At 54.8% G+C, this 20,658-nt stretch overlaps 6 protein-coding genes across 6 annotated transcripts; 4 read left to right on the top strand and 2 right to left on the bottom strand.

The window, feature by feature from the left end:
• Window positions 1–1,246: 1,246 nt before the first annotated feature.
• J4E85_002384 (uncharacterized protein) lies at window positions 1,247–3,315 on the top strand (the record flags this gene model as incomplete). The annotated part of the gene is made up of 2 exons (XM_051466663.1): window positions 1,247–2,098; window positions 2,158–3,315. The coding sequence occupies 2 exons, from the start codon at window positions 1,247–1,249 to the stop codon at window positions 3,313–3,315; spliced, it is 2,010 nt and encodes a 669-aa protein (XP_051329518.1).
• Window positions 3,316–4,478: 1,163 nt separating this feature from the next.
• J4E85_002383 (uncharacterized protein) lies at window positions 4,479–9,691 on the top strand (the record flags this gene model as incomplete). The annotated part of the gene is made up of 6 exons (XM_051466662.1): window positions 4,479–5,118; window positions 5,178–5,997; window positions 6,066–6,627; window positions 7,125–7,308; window positions 7,359–8,121; window positions 8,182–9,691. 6 exons carry the CDS (start codon window positions 4,479–4,481, stop codon window positions 9,689–9,691), a joined length of 4,479 nt encoding a protein of 1,492 aa, XP_051329517.1.
• Window positions 9,692–10,193: 502 nt separating this feature from the next.
• On the bottom strand, window positions 10,194–11,126 carry J4E85_002382 (uncharacterized protein; the record flags this gene model as incomplete). Its single annotated transcript, XM_051466661.1, has 1 exon — window positions 10,194–11,126. One exon carries the CDS (start codon window positions 11,124–11,126, stop codon window positions 10,194–10,196), a length of 933 nt encoding a protein of 310 aa, XP_051329516.1.
• Window positions 11,127–13,268: 2,142 nt separating this feature from the next.
• Window positions 13,269–15,201, top strand: J4E85_002381 (uncharacterized protein; the record flags this gene model as incomplete). Its single annotated transcript, XM_051466660.1, has 5 exons — window positions 13,269–13,275; window positions 13,325–13,823; window positions 13,874–14,484; window positions 14,530–14,664; window positions 14,714–15,201. 5 exons carry the CDS (start codon window positions 13,269–13,271, stop codon window positions 15,199–15,201), a joined length of 1,740 nt encoding a protein of 579 aa, XP_051329515.1.
• Window positions 15,202–15,340: 139 nt separating this feature from the next.
• On the bottom strand, window positions 15,341–15,845 carry SMD2 (mRNA splicing protein; the record flags this gene model as incomplete). Its single annotated transcript, XM_051466659.1, has 4 exons — window positions 15,341–15,383; window positions 15,432–15,689; window positions 15,742–15,774; window positions 15,826–15,845. 4 exons carry the CDS (start codon window positions 15,843–15,845, stop codon window positions 15,341–15,343), a joined length of 354 nt encoding a protein of 117 aa, XP_051329514.1.
• A 742-nt stretch (window positions 15,846–16,587) lies between these two features.
• On the top strand, window positions 16,588–20,475 carry J4E85_002379 (uncharacterized protein; the record flags this gene model as incomplete). Its single annotated transcript, XM_051466658.1, has 3 exons — window positions 16,588–16,699; window positions 16,753–16,906; window positions 16,962–20,475. The coding sequence occupies 3 exons, from the start codon at window positions 16,588–16,590 to the stop codon at window positions 20,473–20,475; spliced, it is 3,780 nt and encodes a 1,259-aa protein (XP_051329513.1).
• Window positions 20,476–20,658: the final 183 nt, after the last annotated feature.

The following is a 20,658-nucleotide window of genomic DNA, read 5'->3' as shown; positions in this document are numbered from 1 at the left end:
TGTGAAGGCGACCCGGAGTGTAGTATTCGAGTACTCTATGTGCTCGAGATGGCGCATCGGGGTATCAGGGTGCTAAAGCTCGTCCTGTCCATATTCGCATGGAACGTACGCATCGCGACCAGCACGCCGCGTATCCGCCCATTGGTCATGTTTGACCTGTTGAGATCGGCTCTCTTGCGCAGGTATAGTCAACAAGCGATTGAGTTGTCCTGTGGCATGCATTCTAGTCCCCCTCTACCATTGGGCGCATAGCTGCCGCCGAGTTGTCCCATGTTTCGACCTCAAAGACAGGCACACCAGATGGGACGAAAGCTGGGGACTTCCTCAGCTGCCATGCACTCTTCGTCTTTTTGCGTGACTGAAGGACTGAGGTGGGCTGTTTCGTGTAGTAGTGTATATACTAGTTACCAATGGAGGCGCAATCGCATATGTGCAGCGGGGAGGATGCGCTGTACTGTTTAAACCGTTTTGATGGTATAAATTTACATGGCAGATTCTGGAAGTGTGTGTAAAGGCGACCGCCATTTGGTTTGAGGCGCATTTGGAAAGTACGTCGTGACCTGGAGTGGTCATTAGTCGGTGTCTCTCTTGTTCGCTTGCGAACATCTCCCATCTGCAACCCACCCTCCACACCATTCTCCTCCGTCCCACACCACCTCCTCTCTGTAAGCCTCAACCCTTTCCATCAAGCCTGTGGCCCGTCTGAGATCGCACTCTGGCGCTCAGATAGAGTCAATCCTGCCCTGCGCATTCCGGTCGCTAACCTGACGTGCGCAGCCAGCGGCGGTACACTCACGCAATCGGATCGAAGCATCCAGTGCCCATCCAGCGCTCTAGACATATCTGTTGGTAAGTACATCTCTCCATAGGCCTTTGCGACCGGCTTGGGCCCGACAGGTGACTGCGACGCCGCCCCCTGGGGGTTCCGCGCTGTCGTCACCTTCTCCCTGTAGTCCGCAACTGGCCAGCGGTGACGAGCCCCCAACCGCCTCCAGCCCAGCACAGGCTGCGCAGAACAACGCGAGCAGCACTCGGAAGGCCATCAAACCTCATCAGCGACCATCTGCTAACATGTCACCTCCCAGACTCGACGCCCGTTTATCCTTCCCCGACCGCCGTCCGTCCAAGCCCTTGCGACACCGGCAGGATCGGTGCGCCGCCCAACCACACATACATACACAAGCTCGTTTTAGAGGCTTTGGAATACACTCTCAACACCAGAGACATTGGCATGCAAGTTTCCAACATGCTTGCGGAACCTCGGCCTGCGGGCGCACAACGCTGCCCTGAGGTGGAAGAGCTCCTAGCGGGCCGACACCACGACGCCATGCAGATGGAGTCTGGCTACGACATGCTGCCTCAGAGAGAAGACTCTGGCATCATGGACGTCTACCCGAGCACCGAAACCGGCTCGGCGCACGACTCCCTGTCGCCCTCCAAGCAGACGCCCAAGAAGCACGTCAGCTTCGAGCTGCTGCTCCCTCAGTCGCCAGCACACAAGGCCCGGCTACCCATGCGGGTCGACATATACCCTCACGACACCACAGACTCCATCATCACAACAGTCAAGAACTTCTACGGTCTGTATGAACGTCGAGGCGTCATCTTCGAGGACCGCCACGGCAACACGCTGATTGCGCGCTTCGAGAACTTTGAACATGGCATGACCGTCTACGTCCGTGTCTCACCAGAGACTCTTGATGCTGACGATTTCTCTCCTGATCCGCGCCAGCAGACCATCTCGCCCCGTCGCGCTCGACCCCACCTCGACGAGGCCTTCCAGATGCTACCGCCGATCCAGCATCACCAAGGCTCGAGAGCGGGGTCCCGTCATGCGCGCCAGAGCCACTCCCCACATCGTGGTCGGAGGAGCGCGTCCATCAACAAGCGCATGCGCCCGTCTATAAAGAGTCGCGGCAACAGCTCGCACGGAAGCTTCGCTGACGCCAATGGCGACGGCTACAGCGACAGCGACGACGAGCATGGCTCTGTCAGCAGCTCGCGACGCTCGAGGAAAGAGCCATTGGCGAGCGCTGAGATTAGCGTTGACAACATTGTCGAGGGTGGCCGCCGAAAACGTGCCAAATTCGACAGCTCGGTAAGTACCTACAGTGGGCATGTATCGTGCATTAGTCTGACACTCGTTCCTTTCATTAGGAGCTGCCTCTGTTCGTACCGCCTCAAGTTCCCATGAATGCTTCACAGTCGTCCGTATCCCCCCAGCGACGCATCAGCGGAAACACTGCTGGCTCGCCATACTCTGCCAACCAGCAAACATTCTCATACTCGCATCCGCTGCCCTCCCCGCAGAGCTACGGTCAGGGCGACAGTTCATATCTCCAGGGACTAGTCACACCATACTCTGCGGCTAGTAGCCAGGCTCAGGGATACAAGTCTCGCGCGCGTGGCTCGGCTCAGCACTCCCACTACCGCTACTCCGGCAGCGGTGGGGTCCTTCCTACCCCTGACACCACTCTTGCGAGTATCAGCGTCATCTCTGATGAGGATGTCGCTCGTCAGCTCATGCGCTTGGGTGATGCGTCCAACTTCTCCGGCCACGGTCGCACGTCTACCTCTACGCTCGATGATGCCTTTAGCGGAAAGGCTGCAGCATCCTCAAGTGACGAGAGTGCTGATGGTAGCGATGACGAGAGTGAGCTTCCTCCTCTCCCGTACAACATGGCTCGTGCAATGAACGACCATACACGTGTCTACGACGAAGCCGAGAGCAGTGGTGAGGACTATGAGGACGACCGAGATGGCTCCTTCAAGGGTGCCAGTGATGAGATGATTGCCGATGAACACAACCACCGCGTGCACGCCGGTATCATCAAGGCTCGCTCCGTGTCGAGCAAGTCTGGCAAGTCCGGCAAGCCCCGTGCCACCTCAAAGAGCAAGTCCAAGGTCAACGGCACCACCAAGGCCCCAATGTCACCGTCTTCTCTCCCCTCTCAGTCGCGCAAGGCTTCCAACGCATCGCTGAACTTCCAGCATCAGCTCGGCGTCGATGAGGAGGATCTCTCGAGTAAGCCACGCTGCCAGCGCTGCCGCAAGAGCAAGAAGGGCTGTGACCGTCAGCGACCATGCCAGCGCTGCAAAGACGCCGGCATCGGTGCCGACGGATGTGTCAGCGAAGACGAAGGCAACGGCAGGAAAGGTCGCTATGGACGCCACATGGGGGTCTCGGTCAAGAAGAACTCAGTCTCCTCGGCGACCTCCATGGCGCCTCCCCCAATGCACGACTACCACATGCCGATGCAAGACGCGTACTCCATGAGCACAGCACTGGACAAGAGCAAGAAGCGCAAGAGGTAGCGGTTACACATGGTCAACTCGCATCATGCGTCTCGCTACAAAGTAGTCTTCACCACACTTCACTCACACTCTTCTCTGGCGTTTTGAATAGCGAGCCCCTCGCATTGCATTATTGGGTGGTATCTTCAGCGACTGCCCGTCCTCTCCTTTCAACAAGAGTAAAAGTGTCTTTTCGCACGCTATTCTTATCGTTGCGCAGCGATGCGTGAGCACAAGTTGAAATTGCTATGGTGTTCCCGGTTAGAGTTGGGTGGGACTGGTCAGCGATATGGGCGGCACAGGCTGGGTAGAGGTTTTGGGCGGATTGGGAATGGAGTGTAGGGGTTGTCTATGTGCTTGCTTTGGCGACTCCATATGTTCTACTTACGACTTGTTTGATACAATAGCGATTTTGTGTGCAATAGTCAACAAAGAAATTTTAAAATCAGACGGTCGCTGCATGTGGTGATACAGCCATGAAATAAATGACTACTTCATACGATCAGGTATACTACCCAAAATTTAACGACTTTGTACCAACAACAGACGTCGAGGTATTCATGCATCCAGGAGGATCGTCGTCAAGGCCACTTATGTCATCTGCATGTACCTGTACGGCACGACCCTATGCACCGGTGAGGATTTGGTAACGGGCACCCGGGGGTACACAGCATAAGCGCAGGCTCTGAAACGTCATGCGAACCTCGTGCCACGACAGATGACAGTCGCGGCGGCCAAGGCACGTTGATGTCATTCAATAGTCTGGGAAGGCCATGAGCTATCTACCACTAAGCCAGCACCAGAGTGTCAGCCCTGAGGATCGGTCCGGGCTATTTTGAGACGAGAGGGAAAGCTTAAGTCGGCAGGACGGGATAAAAAGGTGGGGTTGCAGCTTCAGGACTAGCGCGAACTGACAGCCAGCCCCGGAGGCTGTGCATCGTTTCTGCCTGCAATTATCCCTCGCGGTCAGGCGTGCCTCTTGTTGGGCGGACAAGCCTCGTCTCGTCATACTCACAGCTTACACGTTCCTTCGCTCACTCTGCTCACTCTCTCTGTAGCCTCTCGCTCGCCACGCAATGAGAGGGTGCACGTCGACTGACACCACCAATTGATGCTCCTGTTGACTCCACTGAGCACCAGCCACACCTAAAACACAGACCGTAGATCACCCGAACGCGACCGTGATGGCTGAAGGGTCGATCAAGTCGAGGATTGCCGCGCTCAACCTCGAGGAGGTGCACACTCCTACACCGGGCGCCAAGCCGACCTACTCGTACGATGCTTCGACTGCAAAGAAGAAGCCACCGCCGCCGCCGCCCAGCGCGCGCCCTCCCGCCTACTCGCGCCAGACAGTCAACAACCCGCCAGTCCTGAGCAATGCGCCCACCTCCGCGCGACAACTCGGCAACCAGCCCATAGTAGTGAACGAATCCGAAAAACCAAAAGTCTCGCCCGCGCTGCCTCCTCGTCCGCCTCCGCGCAATGCCAGCACGCCTCGCCAAACGCCAACACTGCCTCCGCGCAAGGCGTCTGAATCGAGCGTGCGCAGGCGCGAGTCTTCTGAGTCAATTTCCACAATCGCGTCAGGCATATCAACGCTGTCATTGGGTTCTGTGAAGACGAATGGCTCAGGATATAGCAATGGAAGTACAGGCACGGTATATCAGGTCAGGGCTCCGGCCTATGACCCGTCAAAGCTGCCACCGCTGCCAGCCAAGAAAGCACCTGAGGACCCTAAACAGAGCAAGGCGACACTGAATGCTATGAAGAGCAAGAGGGATTATGTGCCTTCTCGGGAACTACCCCCTCAGCTCAAGACTCCCAGTAAGTAGACTAAAGTCGGAAGCACACATCGAGAGCACTGCTAACATGATGCTGTGCAGACCTACCGGCAAGACCCTCTCTACCTCCTAGACAGTCCATCGTTCGCGAGCGATCACCTCAGCCTGTGCCAGCGCTGCCACAAAGGCAATCCTCAAACGACACCTCTCGAACAAACAGAGTGATCGCACCACCGCCACCGCGACGGTCAGCGTTGGACATGGGCTTCAACAATAAGGCCGCTACACCTCCACCTGTGCCTTCAACTCGCCCACCAGTAGTTACATCTGATTCAGCCCCGGCTCTTGGTGCACCACCACCTGTTCCCATGTCGTCCAGACCGAACCTCAGCGCCATCATGGCTTCCAAACCGAAACCAGGTGCTGCTCCATCAAGTTGCCTGAAGTGTCGGGACTTCTCAGGCCCAGACAATCACGCTGCGCAGTTCCCTCGTACCCAACTTCCCAACTCAGACGTGGGCTGGCTTGCTCATCAACTATGCTCACAGTTTGCCTCACCTACAGACAAGGCTCGAGCGATCTTCACCTGGCTTCATCACAACGTCGACTACGATACTCACTCGTTCTTCAATAACACGGTTATGCCTACTACACCCGAAAAGACAATTGCATCAGGTCTGGCAGTATGCGAAGGGTATGCCGGTCTGTTCGCTGCTCTGGCTCTGAAAGCTGGGTTGGAAGCTATGGTATGTTCCGGTGCGTGTAAGGGCTACGGTCACGCACCTTTGGAGCCTGGTCAACCTACACCACCTTATGAATCGACACATGCCTGGAACGCTGTCAAGATCGACAACGGAGAATGGAAGCTTATTGATCCCTGTTGGGGAGCTGGACACCTAGGGTGTCGTAATAAGGGCGAAGGGTAAGATTTTCGAGATGATACTTCTTTCGCAGTTCACCACCCGTAGAACAAGGGCTAACATGCACTAGATACGTACGAGCCTTCGCTCCGCAGCATTTTATCATGGACAACAACGAATTCGGACTGAAGCACTACCCCGGAGAAGCCTCTCACCAGTTCCGCACCGACGGACGCATCATGTCATACGAAGAGTTCATGCGGCATGACGAGGGCGGGCGCCTCTTTCTCTGCGGCAATGGCATGAAGCTCCACGGCTTCGGCGAGCAAACATTTGAACCATCACAAGCCAGAATCAAAGTAAACGACCCCTACGCACCAGCAGTAGTCCGGTTCCAAATGTCATTCATCTGCCCGCACTGGGATCCCCAGATCAACGGAAAGGGTCCGCCCTACATTATGCTCCTAAGCGTTGCCGGCAGAGACGGCCGGAATCCAGACTACAAGCCGTTGAACACCGACGGGCGCACTTGGTGGCTCGACTTCCCGCGCATGGACCTCGGTGCGCCGGGCCAGAAGATTTCGATTGTGGCCGTGACAGAATTTAATAAGAAGGACGCACGTGGGTTGAGCTTGGCTGCTTGGAACAATAAGAGGGCATACTCGTGCATGTTTGGCAGTGTGGCCTCTTGGGTGCTTGTTTGATGCGGAGCTGGGAATGTCGCGTTATCAGTCGAGGCGCACGCGACTTGCGCCTCGTGGTTGATGGAGCGCAATGACATGGAACGATTGTATGGATACCCTGGACTTTTTGATTTGCTTTTAGGTGATGAGGCGGCCTTAGTTAGATGAAAACGCGTAATGAAGATGAGTTATTATTCCTTTCGTCTCCTTTTCATGTGTACGTCATTCCTGGGAAAGTTGAGCGCGTGCCTGGCTGGGTACTATGACAGAGAGAAGATACACCATAAGTCTAGATTGCTCTCACATATTCCAAAAGATCCTGCATCTCAAGCTCTTGTAGTCTTTACCCCCTATTCGCTTTCGTTCGTTTTCTTCCACATGCAGGGTACCTTGGCGCAACTTGTATCCGGGTGTCCCTTTTATGCTGAGCATGTGAAGACGCACCGTTGGCTAGACTGTGGCTGACCACTGCGTTAGCGCGAAAGCACGACCCGCGAAATAGTTAGGTTGGGGTTACAACGGACTCGGGATCACCGCTCCACCTCCAACACGTCCGATCTACCGCAAACATGGCGAGTGCTTTCGTCGGATTGTCGGTCGCGGTCACGCTGCAGTCTCCCCCTGGTGCTGTCGTCGTGGGCGTGGTCAGCGCCGTGGACCAGCAGACAGCTACACTCGTTCTCCAAGATGGTACACCGCAGCCAGAATTCGTGAATATGGGCATACGCTGACGTCTGCAGTCTTCTTCCCAAACTCGGGTCACCGTGTCGCTTCCTACACGGTAGAGGGACAAATGATTGCAGACATTAAGGTCAATCCGTCGGCGCCCGCTCCTCCCCAACCTCTGCCCACGCGATCAGGGCCGCAGGCATACTCACACTCGCAGTATCCTCCGGGCCATGCCCCGCGCCAGTCGCAGCATATGGGCCAACAAGTTCCGCATCTTGTCAGCCAGCCGTCCGGGATCCCGCCTGCAGGCGCGCCTGCCTACCAGAATGCTCGTCAAGCGCCTCGCCAGACCGCTCCTCAGCCAGGTCAAGCCGCGCCATTCGTCGATCCTGCGATTCTCAGTATGGGAAAGCGCACTTCTACCGCCCCTATTTTGGGTGGTCCCGTTTCCGCAACCCCTCAGGAAGCCCCTGCGACGCCCATAAAGCCCGTGGCTGCTGCGAGCGCGGCGACTGTATCGAAGAACACGTCCTCTTTCGCAAGCCATGCGAAGCAACACAACGTCCGAAAGCCGAGTGCGGCGACTCTGGAAGGTCCATTCTCGTCGCTGGATATTGCGGACGCTGAGGAGGCGGACAGTGAGGCGCGGACAGCACAGGTGAATGCGCGAAGGGCAAGCATCACCAAGACGAGGACCGGCAAGCCTATGGATGACCCCAGCCCGCAGAAGAACGACGACAATGGCAAGAAGACTCGAAGAGGGGGCAAGTCTCGTAAGAAGGAACTTGCCGCTCAAGAGAGGAAGAACGGTGATGTTGAGGCGGTCAAGAAAGGGTATGTGGGATTTTGAACACCAGGTCTTCTGTCGCATGTCCAAGAGCTAACCTCTACTAGCAAAGGCAATGGTTGGAGAAACACTCCCATGCTGCAAGCCGCCGAACAGCCCCAAACGAGAACTCCTGGCGTCATTGGCGGCAGAGTCGGTCTCGCAGCGGCGAACGCGTCGAATCGCAAAACGAAACGGCAACAGGCGCTCGAAGCTACGAACGGCTGGGCTACAGAAGATGCGACCGATATTCAGGACATGCCTGAATTTGACTTCCAGAGTAACCTCTCGAAGTTTGACAAGCGAACAGTGTTCAATCAGATTAGGAATGAGGACACCACTGCAGACGAAGACCGTCTGGTCAGCTTCAATCGCTTGGCAAGACCAGGTACACACGGCGGAAAGAACCTTCATCCTACGGAAAACGTGCTGGATCGGAAGCTGAAAAGCACGACCAACACAAGCTCTGAGGAGGAAGAGGAGGACTTTGGCAGCGGACGTAACTCTAGACGGGCAATGTCCAGGGCTTCGGTTAAGATGGCACCAACAAGGCAAGGCAGCGTACAGGCCGACATGGATATGATGGGCTCAGGCGTGTTGCCGCGGACTAATCGCTCGTTCATCAACCGACCCTACACGTCCTCACATGCTACTGGTAGCCCTAGGCCAGGGCGGGTTGCTTCACCACCAGATTCACCTCTCGAGTCTAGCGCTAAGGGCTGCTTACGACTGGTGTCTAACAACCGCAAGTGCTTCGCCATCACTCCTGGTGCTATGCTGGCCGTAGAGGAAACCGCGGAAGTAGACTTCGGCCTCAACGAAGATATTATGGCAGAGAACTCAGGACGAGGTATTGCAGAAGTTGCTCTGACTGCTATAAATCCCGGAGGCATGCGTCTTTCGCGCGCCAATCCAAACGCCAACCCCGTTATCGTAGTCCTCGCAGGCAACCACCGCGGAGGCGCACGCGCAGTAGCAGCAGCACGGCACCTCGCCCAACGCGGGCCAAAAGTTATGGTCGCCCTCCTCGGCTTCGAACGCAACGCAGACTGGGACAAGGACATACGCCGCCAAGTCGAGCTCTTCCGCAAATTCGGCGGCACCGTCCGCTCCTGGAACGCGACTGAAGAAGCTCTAAAGCGTCTTCAAGCACCACCGGAACTTATTATTGATGCTCTGCTCGGCCGCCACAAAGAATTTGAAGCCCTTGGCGACCAAGACCAACGCGTAGTTCTGAACATCGTAGGCTGGGCCAACAAATCGCGCGCCGCCTGCCTTGCTGTCGAAACACCATCCGGCGTCGGCGGCTCTACGGGCGAAGTCTCCATCTTGGAAGGCGAGCCCCTCGAAGTCCGCGCAAAGTACATCGTTTGTCTCGGTGCGCCACGGACTGGTCTTGTCAAAGCCCTTCAAAACGGCTCCGGACGCGATCCGCAGTGGCTCATCTGGATCGTGGATATCGGTGTTAATCGTCCTTGGCGCAACGCTGGTATCAGTGGCGGGAAGGGTATCAAGTTCGGCGAGCAATGGGTCGTTCAAGCGGTGTTTGAGGAGCCTGGTGGTATACCGGGGGCTTAGGATACCGAGGTATTACCAGCTGAAGAAACAGAAGAAGCAGAGCGGAGCCCAGCAGAGCGTGAGCGAAGACGGAAGCATTACTTTGCGCAGCAAACCAAGAAACTTATGGGGAAGCAATGGAGGAGTGGGTTTGACTAAGTGTGGGTGGAGATGGAATGGGTTGTTTTCGCATTGCGTGGGCGTTCGAATGGGCGGAGCTTTGGATGCTCTATTCCTTTGCTTTTGGGATGGGGATAGGATGAATTAACGGATTATGGGTTGGGACTGGATGGGGATACCAAAAGCTAGATATCGTTGAGTAGGGAATGGCCGAGAGGCAGTGGTGTGCGTGGATAGCATGCCACGGTAATACATTACTTTGAAGAACAGCGTTTCTCATGTTTTTTTTTTTTTGGAAATTTCGAAGCACAGAGGTCTACATTGTCATTCAATTGTACAAAACCGCTGCTCCTAGTCCTTTTTCGACTGCAGAGACCCTATCCCAGCCAAAGATCCAACACCACTAAATATTCCACGTCATCTCCAGACCCAACGCAAAAACAAACCCAACAACCCTTCCTACCAGATCCTGCACAACCTCCTCTGGATCCCCATCAAGGTTATGATGAGCACCCGGTACCACACCACCAGTTATACTATTTACTACTCCACCTCCTTCCCGTATTATCCTTGTCCAGCGCTCAAGTAGAGCCGCCCGATCGATACTTGCGGGCACATACGGGTCCTCAGCCCCTAGTAAAAACATTACCGTTGTGGTGTCTGGTATCCTGCCAAACGTGTTCCTGAAGTGTTGGTCGGAAAGGTCGCTCGAAAAGTAATCATCGTCACCACCCTTTGCAAGTAGGGAGTATGCGCGATATGCGTTGAGAGGGCCGCCCATGTCCTTGATCACAGGATTACTCTCCGGTGACAAGACTTCCTCTCCCTTCCCCTTGTCCACCAATTCTCTAGCCATCGCAATCGCATCGTCAAGCTGCTTTCTTCTCTCTCCCTCTTTGTAGTAATCTTCCCATGCCTCCCTATCACTAACACCACCCTGCAGTATTATGCCATCCACTTTCTCCCTCGCCTCATTTCCTTTCCCCAGCAAATATTCCATGATATCTTGACACCCCGTTGAATGTCCCATGAGCACAATTTTCTTCCCCGGCCGCCTTGCCTTGAAATATGCCACGCATTCCCCTAATTCCTTTGCGTCGCGCGCGAGGCTTCCGGTGCCCCAGCCGCTGTAGGAGGAGGTGAGGAGGACTTCGGCGAGAGACCAGGTTGGTGGGAGGGAGGCAGCGATGAGCGAGGGGTAGGGGACGGTGAGGAGGCCGTCTGTTAGGCCGCCTATCCAGAGGACGGTGTTGTATGAGGACGAAGGGTGAGTGGAGGCGTGTTCGAAAGCGATGAGGCCTTTGGTGTATTTGTGTGCGGTGCCTGGGTGGGCCATCTTCGCGTTGAGGTTTCGATATAAAAGACAAATGCGGGTTGTGGTATTTTGAAATGATTATTTCGAAGTTCAGCAATGCGACGCGCAAATTGAAAGATGAGACGAATTGCCTGAGGACGCGATGGCTGGAGCTCGACGCGACAGGTTGGTGGGGGTGCAGATCAGAATCTTATCAGATGGTGGGGTAGCTTCGAAGCGTTCATGCCGAATATACTCCGCGAGGCCCGACCGCTCTCCATCTTGGCGGCCATGCACATAGCTCTTGCTTTCCCACTCTCTCATCGTGGTGGTCAGCCCAGTTCGAGCCGAACCCAGGTCGCCTTAATCCTTTGTGACTTTCAATTGCCGCTTTCGAAGATGCGCTCTCCACGTCGAATCGTCTTCGTTTGACAATTTGCCCAAGTGACGTATAATATCTATCTTCAGTCCGGTTTCCGCTGCTGCTGCTCCTGGCTTGTGAGGCGAAAAACACAAGGATTTGACGTATCTGGTTCGTACCATCGTTTTACAGTGCTCGCAATGTACGCGATGGGCTTGGTTCTGCTTTTCTGCTTTGACGGCCCCGGTCTCGGCATCGACAAACCGGTTTATGGTGCTTTCCTCAGAAATTTGTCTGTGAAGACACGCTGTGAAATCGAGTTTTTGTAGGACTCTACGCGCTTCTGTATGTAAACCCGAGCCTTTTGCTTTCGAAAAGCCTATGGTTATGTCACTTCTCATGACATAGTCTCCAGACGTCTGATCGTATGTGACGGCACAATTGGTGAAGTATATCTGGCTTTTTTTCAACTCTGTTTCGCAAGTATAGCACCGGAGACTAAAGTACATGGCCTGCCTACCCCTAAGAGATACAGCTCTTTCTACCTTATCTCTCAAGTAGTCCAGAGAGTAAGACCTGTGTGGGCACAGTCTGAGTGTAGAGGAACATTTGCGTTCCTGCCGTGGGCGACAGAGCATGCTCTCGATGAAGTGCGTATCCTTGTGTACATCTGCACAATAAACGCACCAGATCCCCGGTCGTTTGTGGGCTTCTCTGTAGAAGTCGTCTCTCAGAAGCCGAAGATGGACGTCGATCTTGGTATCGCCGACTTTCTCTTCTGGAATAGTGATGGATGGAAAACTTTGGAAGAACTTGGCACCTGACAGCGCAAAGCAAGTCTTCTCGGCGTGATCCAAGTACCCCCGGATATGGGCTAGGACCTCGTAGGGAAGGGCGTATAGTGGGCTTCTCTTTGCATTGATTTTGTAACGTTTCTCAGCGCACGAAACGGAGGTTTCCAGCTGAGACATGATTGTTGAGGCAGGCGAGTAGTGAATGTAAGTGTGAAGCTACATGAGATGTTGAAATTCTCCCAGATGTGTGCGAGTCCATGTGGCTCCGCACAAATTTCGTGGTAGCGAAGGTACCATAGCCAGTCGAAGGCTCAGACAATCACGGGTGTGTGCCATCAACTCACACTCTGGGTACCGCTCCATAACTGCAATAGCGGCCTAATGGTAGGAATGAGCGCGTCTCGCCATCTCCTCCACAAACGCAAGGGCTTCGTGCCCAGTTGATGATCATCACGGCGGCAATCGGTCATTCATGCCCAAAGTCGTATTGTTGGGTATTGAGCTCTGGGCACGTAGGTGAGGTCCGATTGTCGAATGCCAAGATCGAAAAAGCAAGCATGGTCATATACAAGAACTCCAGTCTCCCGGACCTGTTCCGTATGAGGCTCGTCGTAGTTTTCAATGCTTGGTGTAGGAGTGGTGTCGGAAGACCGAAACTTGGTACGGCATCGCCCAGAAAAGGAAGCCGGCAGCTATGCTTGCTGACATCTCGGGGTTCGGGGGAAGGAGCGACCCCACAGTAACGCAAAGCTACCCCTCACGCATCTGCGCAACCCCACTTAGAGCACTGGAGCTCTCCAGATGCCTGGAAACAAGACGGAACGCGGACGCGTTTCCGTGTGGCCACAGGCTATGTCGGCACATGTCAAATGACACGAAGGAATGGTGGAATGATTGCTTGTCGTCGGGTCGGGTATTGAAGGTTTCTTGGTCTTTCGTCATGCCACTTTTGCGATTTCCATCCGCTCTGTGCTCCGTCGTTCTGCACCAATTCGCGCACTCCATTGAGCTGGACATATAGTAATCACAATGTCATGTATGCATTGCCATCAAAACCTATGGGATCAGATAGTTAACGTACTCAGCGAGACACTTCATCCACGACCCGACACACCTCGTCAACACCGCGCTACTCAGCATCCCTCAGACGAACCCATCCGTGCAATGCGACATCAACAACAAGATCGTCTACCGCAAGAATGGCGCATCGCAAGTCAGCATAGTTTCTGGAGGTGGTAGTGGTCACGAACCCTCATTCGCATCCTTTGTCGGCGCGGGCCTTTTATCCGGAGCAGTCGCAGGTACCATCTTCGCTTCGCCAAGTGCAGAGCAGGTGCGAAGATGTATCTTGCATCGCATTCAAAAAGACAAGGGCGTCCTCGTGATTGTAATGAACTACACTGGCGATGTGCTGAACTTCGGCATGGCCGTGGAGAAAGCGCGCGCTGCTGGTATTGAAGTCGACATGGTGGTAGTCGGGGACGATGCGGGTGTAGGGCGTGCGAAAGGAGGTAAGGTCGGACGCAGAGGTATTGCGGGAACAGTGCTCGTCCAGAAGATTGCCGGTGCGCTTGCTGCTAAAGGGTATGCACCACACCAACATCATGCCTATAAGGAAGCTGACATCATTGTAGAGCGAATCTCAAAGATGTAACGCAGATGGCCCAGCTCGTCGCAGACAACACCGTCTCGATCGGCTCTTCACTGGCTCATGTCCACGTGCCAGGTCGCCGAGAGGCAGAGGAAGACGAGCTGGCTGAAGGCCTAGTCGAGATTGGAATGGGCATCCATAATGAAGCCGGTTCAGAGCGCAAGAAGATCGATCTACCTGGTCTTGTAAAGACAATGTTGTCGCATTGCCTGGACGTAGCGGACCAGGACCGAAGCTTCTCCAAGATCACCGACAAGGACGATGTGGTACTACTGGTCAACAACCTGGGAGGTGTCAGTCCACTCGAGCTAAGCGGAATCACGAACGAAGTCGTTGAGCAATTGGCGGACAGCTTCAAGATCAAGCCAGTGCGTATTCTAGCTGGCACCTTCATGACCAGTTTGAACGGATTGGGCTTCTCCATTAGCTTGCTTAGAGTCGCCGACGCTTCAATGCTCGAGCTGCTTGATGCGCCTGCCGAGGCAAGTGGCTGGTCTGCGGCGATTAGTAGCAGCACATGGGCAAGACGCAGCGAAGCGAAGAAAAGCGAGGAGCAGGTAGACGAAGAGGACATCCAGCCAAGTGATCTGAGAGGTAAGTACATGCAGAGCTGCATATGACACATGCTAACTTGAGTAGTGAACTATGCTCAGGCCAAGTCAACCTTGACAGTTGCGCTGAACCGACTCATCAAGGCTGAGCCGGACGTCACCCGATATGACACAATAGTTGGTGATGGCGATTGCGGAATCGGACTCAAGCGTGGCGCAGAAGGTAGGTTCTCATCACGTGGGCATGGATGCCTGGCGCTGACACCCAACAGCAATCCTGAAGATGCTCGAAACGGCAAAGGAGACGGATGATCTGCTGATCCTCATGAATCACATCATTCAAGTGGTGGAACTGGCTATGGACGGCACGTCAGGTGCAATCTACGCCATCTTCTTGAATGCGCTGGCGCATGGATTGCGACAAAACGCGCCTTCGTCGCCACAGCCTGTCACACCCGCAATCTGGGCCAACGCCCTTGACTCATCGCTCAAGGCACTGGGCAAATACACTCCTGCCAAACCCGGTGACCGAACGCTGATGGATGCCCTCTATCCGTTCGTTGAGACGCTGTCTAAGACGGAAAGTATCGACAAAGCGGCTGCGGCGGCACAAGGTGGCGCGCAAGGGACGAAGGGTATGAAAGCGAGCTTGGGGCGAACGGTCTACGTTGGAGGCGAGGGTTTCCAAGAGGTTCCAGACCCTGGCGCGCATGGCCTCGCGGAGCTCCTACTGGGCCTGAGTGACGGGTTGAAGAAGTAGAAGTTGGGGTATCGTTGTTTGATTCGTTCGGTGTTCCTCGCCGATTTCGCGACGGTTATGTAACTTTTAATTCATTCCAACTCCATTTCGTGCGCTCGATCTGGCGCTACCGTCCCAAATCCCCAGTGCTTCCAAGCTCTTATGATAGCAATACAAGAATGACCGAGTCGCCGCGTAGGAACCTATAAAAGTCAGCGCATGCGCAAATGTAGAGTGTAATTTGAACGCACAGCTTGGAGATGAAGCGGTCCTTGTTGACCTTCCTTCCGTAGCTGCCGTTGGCTAACCGTGGAGTCTCAGTCCACATCTCTTTCGCGTTCTCGAGAACCATGTTGCAATGACGATCGAAAGCCTTGACACGTGCGAGAATCTTGCGGTTGTTTCGGCACGAGATCAGGACTTGTGTGCGCGAGCGGACGGCGGTCTGGAGGATGGAGAGGGGGCCGGTGGTGAGCTCATGTTCTTCGACCTGAGCAACTTCGTACTCGCTAGGCAGCAATGTCAGTACAAGAATTGTTGTGGATTGGAGGGTGTACGTACGTCAACTCCGAACGCGGCTTGGATAGAAGCTCTCTGCGCAAGGTTAGCTTATATAGCGGTGAATGTTCTAGCAGTAATACATACTGGATCTTTGCGTCCACCATGGTGTCGAATTGTGCAAGGTAGCAGGGGGAGATTTGCTATATGGGGTTGGGACTGTTACAGGTTAACTTTCTAGCTCTCGAGCTTCTGCCTGCGAATTTTGATATACGCTGCTCAGGGAAGTAGCGCGCAAGGATGGGGCCGCGCAAAAGATATGCACAGACCAGGAGCGGAAAGACTGACCTAGTTTTAGAAAGGAGGAACACCACGGCAACGCGCTTGGATGAGGTGGATCGGTCGGCGATGATATGAGGCAGGGCGATGAAGTGAGCGAGCTTGGCAGAATCGGATCTGGAGCTACACTTTATCCGCGATTGAAGCCAATCAACGCGTCGGGAGTGGGGCTGAAACTTTAGCATGGAAGGTGCGTCACGCGTCTTTGTCCTCCCCGCGTTAGCGCGAAGCGGGTAGCGTCAAACCTCCGAGCTCGTGCATGCAACTTCACTTTCACCACACGACCTCTTTCACGACGCCCTCTACGTTCCTTCTCTCTGCCACTTTACGCGTGCTGTTGCCTAATTCGGATTCATCTACACGCGAAAATATTTAAAGACACGTTTACCCCGCCAATTCGTCTTCTTGTCGCTTTTAGTCTCGCTTCTTAGTTCACCTCGAACGCGTTCGCGATGATCGCACGCCAGCCACCGATCGCGATATAACATAGACCACCCCGTCGCTCCCGACAACCTTCTTCTCTCTTCTTCATCACGGCCCGCCTATCCTTTGCCAATCTCATAGGCAGCCATGTCGACGCCCTCAAGTACCACGCCGGATTCTGGTGCGATGCAGCACGCGCCCACACCGTCCGCTGCCGAGGAGAGCACAATGGACGAAATACCGCGCAGGCAAATGCGAGGCAAGCACATCTGCTCATTCATCACGACTTGATCTAACACAGCTGCACCACAGTCAAAGTACTCTACACATTCGATGACCAGAACAAGTCAAACTGCCTGGCCCGTCTGCCAAGCGTGCTGAACGTGCCTGTCGTGTCGCTGGACGAGACCACCGAAGTGGGAGTCATCGAACTCAAGACCTGCATTCAGGCTATTGTGACTGCAAGGTGGGCCGACTCCTCCGCTTATTGGTTAATTGAAGCAGCTTGCTCACTGTCACAGCCCCGAGCTCGTAGCCAAACTAGGCCACGACTACACCGTATACGCTTACGACTTCTCCGAGTACGAAACGCCGCTGGTTGGTCAGGGCATGCTATCATGGATCCTCGCTTCAGCATCGCCGACTCCCAATGCCCCCGCCAAAGATTCCCAAACCATGGTCACTGGTCGCGTGTGCAAGAACATTCTTGGCATCTTTTCGAACGGAATCAAGGAAACCCTGGAGGTCAAACTGAAGCTGGTGCCTGTTCCGACATGCATGCAAAAGGAATATGTCGAGAACATGGAGCGGTACCACAGCCTCAGTCAGCTGATGCCTGAAGGGTTCGATTACAACGCCTGGTCCGACTTTCTCAAGGAGAACCCTGCACTGGGTCACCTGGCCCAACCCAGCCCATACCCCGCACAGCCTTCGCCGCGTCCTTCCATTGGTGGTGTTGAGCCCTTCCACCAGATGCTTACCCGCCAAAGCCCGTCACAAGAGCCACCCCGGAACGACTCCTTTTACGATCAGTCAAACATGTCGTTCATGTCTCAGCCGACTAGGGCTTCCAGTCCTGCTATGAGCACGCTCTCATTCCACCACTATCAGTACAACCCACCCTCCCGGCCAGCGTCACGGACCTCTGTCAGAAGTGAAGGTGCCCAGCCGACCCAGCAGTTCCAGTTTAGCGATCCTTATGTCATCGAGCCACAGGAAGACGGACCTCCGAAGAAGAGGGCACGGATCACGCAGACCACGAGACCGAGGAATACACCGCTCAACGCCCACAATGATTCGCTGCGCGTTACAGCGAGCACAGCGGCATCTGTACGCCTACTCAAGCCTTCTCTCAGCAATTCAGGCGCCGCTTCAGATATGGTGCCCCGCGCGCCAACGCCTCGCCCCGGTGAAAAGTTCAGTCAACGAGGATCACGCCGCCCACCCGCCCCTAGTGCTTTAAGACATGGATCCATGGATGGAGGACGGCCATACGTGTCTCCGTATGAGAGTAGCGTCTTCTCAGACAATGCGATGGAGTCTGCAGATGAGAGAGATGGAAGCCCAGGAGATACTCCGATGCCGTCATCCCCGCCAATCGCACCAGCCCGAACCACATCGCCCGATGCCTCAAGCCCCGACCTCCCAACACAACCTCCCAACGATTCCGGTTTCGTTAGCGACATGCCGGCTAGTCGAGACGGTGATGGTATGGATTTTGAAAAACTTTGGAATGGACAATACCAGGATCATCGTCGCGAATCTGTCACACAGCCAGTCACTCAGAGCATTGAGATGGACATGACTGCTCATACTTTTGACTTCGACACCATGGACCAGGATATCTTCAACTCGGTTTATTTCCAAGGCAACGACGCGAATGATGACAGCGATTTGATCGCGAGGCTGTCCATGGTACAGCAGGATGACAACCTCGGGGACAAGAACGCTTTACAGAAGTCACGAGCTACGGTATCGACTGCCGGCTCGCCTGATGGCATCATGTCACACATTTCTCCGACTGCCGAGAGCGAAGCGCAAGTCTACAGTCGCTCTGCAACCCCAAACCTACCGCCGAAGCAAAGTAAGCCGTCTAAGCCGAGAGGACTACCAAGGTCACACACATGGTCTGGAGCAGAGCCCATGTCTGATGCGCCCACGCCTTCCGAGTGTGGCTACCCACGAAGTGGATCCGGCGCGAAGAGGAAGCGGGTTATCAAAGACAGACTGGACGCGGCTATTCGGAAAGGTGAAATGCCACCACACTGTGTAAACTGCGGAGAAATCGACACAGTCACATGGCGAAAGGCTTACACACGCGTGGAGAACGGTACACCCAAGGACATTGAGCTGTCTACCGATACTGCTAGCACCGACATCATCGCATACGAAGTGATTGAATCATCCTCTGAGGACGCTGAGCCGAAGTACCGTATCTTCAAGAACAACTTGACACGCGAAGACAAGGACATCATGGCTGCGAAGTCTTCTGAGGCATTTGAAGAACTCAACCTCTGTAACCCGTGTGGACTCTGGCTTATCAAGAAGTTTTCGATGAGGCCGCAGAAGGTATGGGATCGCGCTGCGCGTCTCGCCAACCGCAAAAGGCAGCAGAAGGCGGGGTCACGCTCCAAGTCTATGACTGGTGGTGATGATCTCATGTCCGACGCCATGATGCCAGAGTCTGACGCTGCTATGCCAGCTGAGCAAGATCAAGCTGCTTCATCCATTGACAGGCCCGTTGATGGAACAATGGCACCGCCAGCTGTCGCACCCAGCAGGGGTGAGCTCGACCCTGAAGAAGCTAAAGCTGCCTTCGAGCGAGCCATTGAGTCAAGCCCCGCAGGCGTTAGAGGGAGCAAAACTTCTCCTATTGACATTGACCAAGACCTTACACCAAAGCCTACAAGGCGGCTACTTTTCCCATCACCTAGGAAACAAGGTCGGCGTAAGACGCTAGCCGACCCACCTCCAGCCCCCGTCGCTGCGGCTCCAATTGCCACCCCAATGTATGTCCCTGACGATGACGCACCCAAGAAGCCCCGTTGCCAGCGATGCAAGGAGCTCAAGAGAGGCTGTGACCGCGAACGACCGTGTGGACGTTGCGCGAACGCTGGTATAGGACACGATGGCTGCATTCCGTGCGAGTCAAAGACTATGTGGTACTTCAAGCAGCCAGTGGCGCAAGTGGCCATCGTCGACCAAGAAAATCCGGATAAGGAGAACTGCCCACCACCCCCTGCCGCAGAGACAGACGATCTTGCCCACCTTTTCGAAGACCCTGCTTCTCGGAAACCTACGCCGAAGAGCACGCCTAAGAGGGACCAGATCGCCCAAGATCCTCTAAAGACCCCTACTCCAAGCACGCGCAAACGTATTGCTCTGACGCCGAGACGAGGTGCAGGGAACGGAGATGCGCCTTCAACGCCGTCCCGCAATATCCTGAGTCCTCGTGTCACCCGTTCGACAACAGCTGCACCTGACACACCGTTCACCCGTCAGCTCAATGCACTTCTATCCGACCACCCGATCTCGTCGCCTTCCCAGACTATCGACTTTTCGGCTTTTCCCACATTTACAACACCCGGTCGCAGTGATGCTCAGTTTAGCGAGTTCCTGGCCGATGACTTTCTGTCCAGTGACATGCCTGTGAGCAGCTCGCCGTCGAAGAACGGCTCACTGGGACTGGGCTTTGACCTCTACGAAGACCCCAACACTTCTACTGTGGGCCTGTGGAGTGGCGATAACATATTTGACAATGAGACCATGATGTTGGACATGGAAAACGGCTCTAAGCGCGGAAGTGTTGACGGAAGTACCGGTCCGGATGCCTCTGCATTACTCAAGATGAACGTCGGTGGCATGACTGTCGACTTCGCCGCCATGATCGAGGAAGTCGTCGGCGCTGCCAACAAGGAGGCAGATATCAACGAAGTCACGACCAAAATCCTAGACGCTAGTATCAAGCTTGAGCCCAAGAGCCCCGAGGACGAGAGGGAGGATATGGGGAAAACACCCGAAGAGCCCACGGTTTGAGGCTGAGGGACATTCACGGCGTTCACGATTCGGCATACCCCTTGTCACACTTTGTGACTTTACCGGCGTTTAGCGATTTGCAATAACACGGCACGAACACATGAGGAATGATTCGATTTTTGTATACTAGTCCATAGATGGTTCAGCAAGCCTTGCTTCAAACAGGCAGGCTGCGAACGAGCA

Source organism: Alternaria conjuncta (assembly GCF_024043145.1).
Source record: "Alternaria conjuncta strain BMP 0040 chromosome Unknown scaffold_3, whole genome shotgun sequence".
NCBI classification, from domain to species: Eukaryota; Fungi; Ascomycota; class Dothideomycetes; order Pleosporales; family Pleosporaceae; genus Alternaria; species Alternaria conjuncta.
Note: the sequence above shows the minus strand (reverse complement) of the source record. Positions and strands in the feature narration are given on the sequence as shown.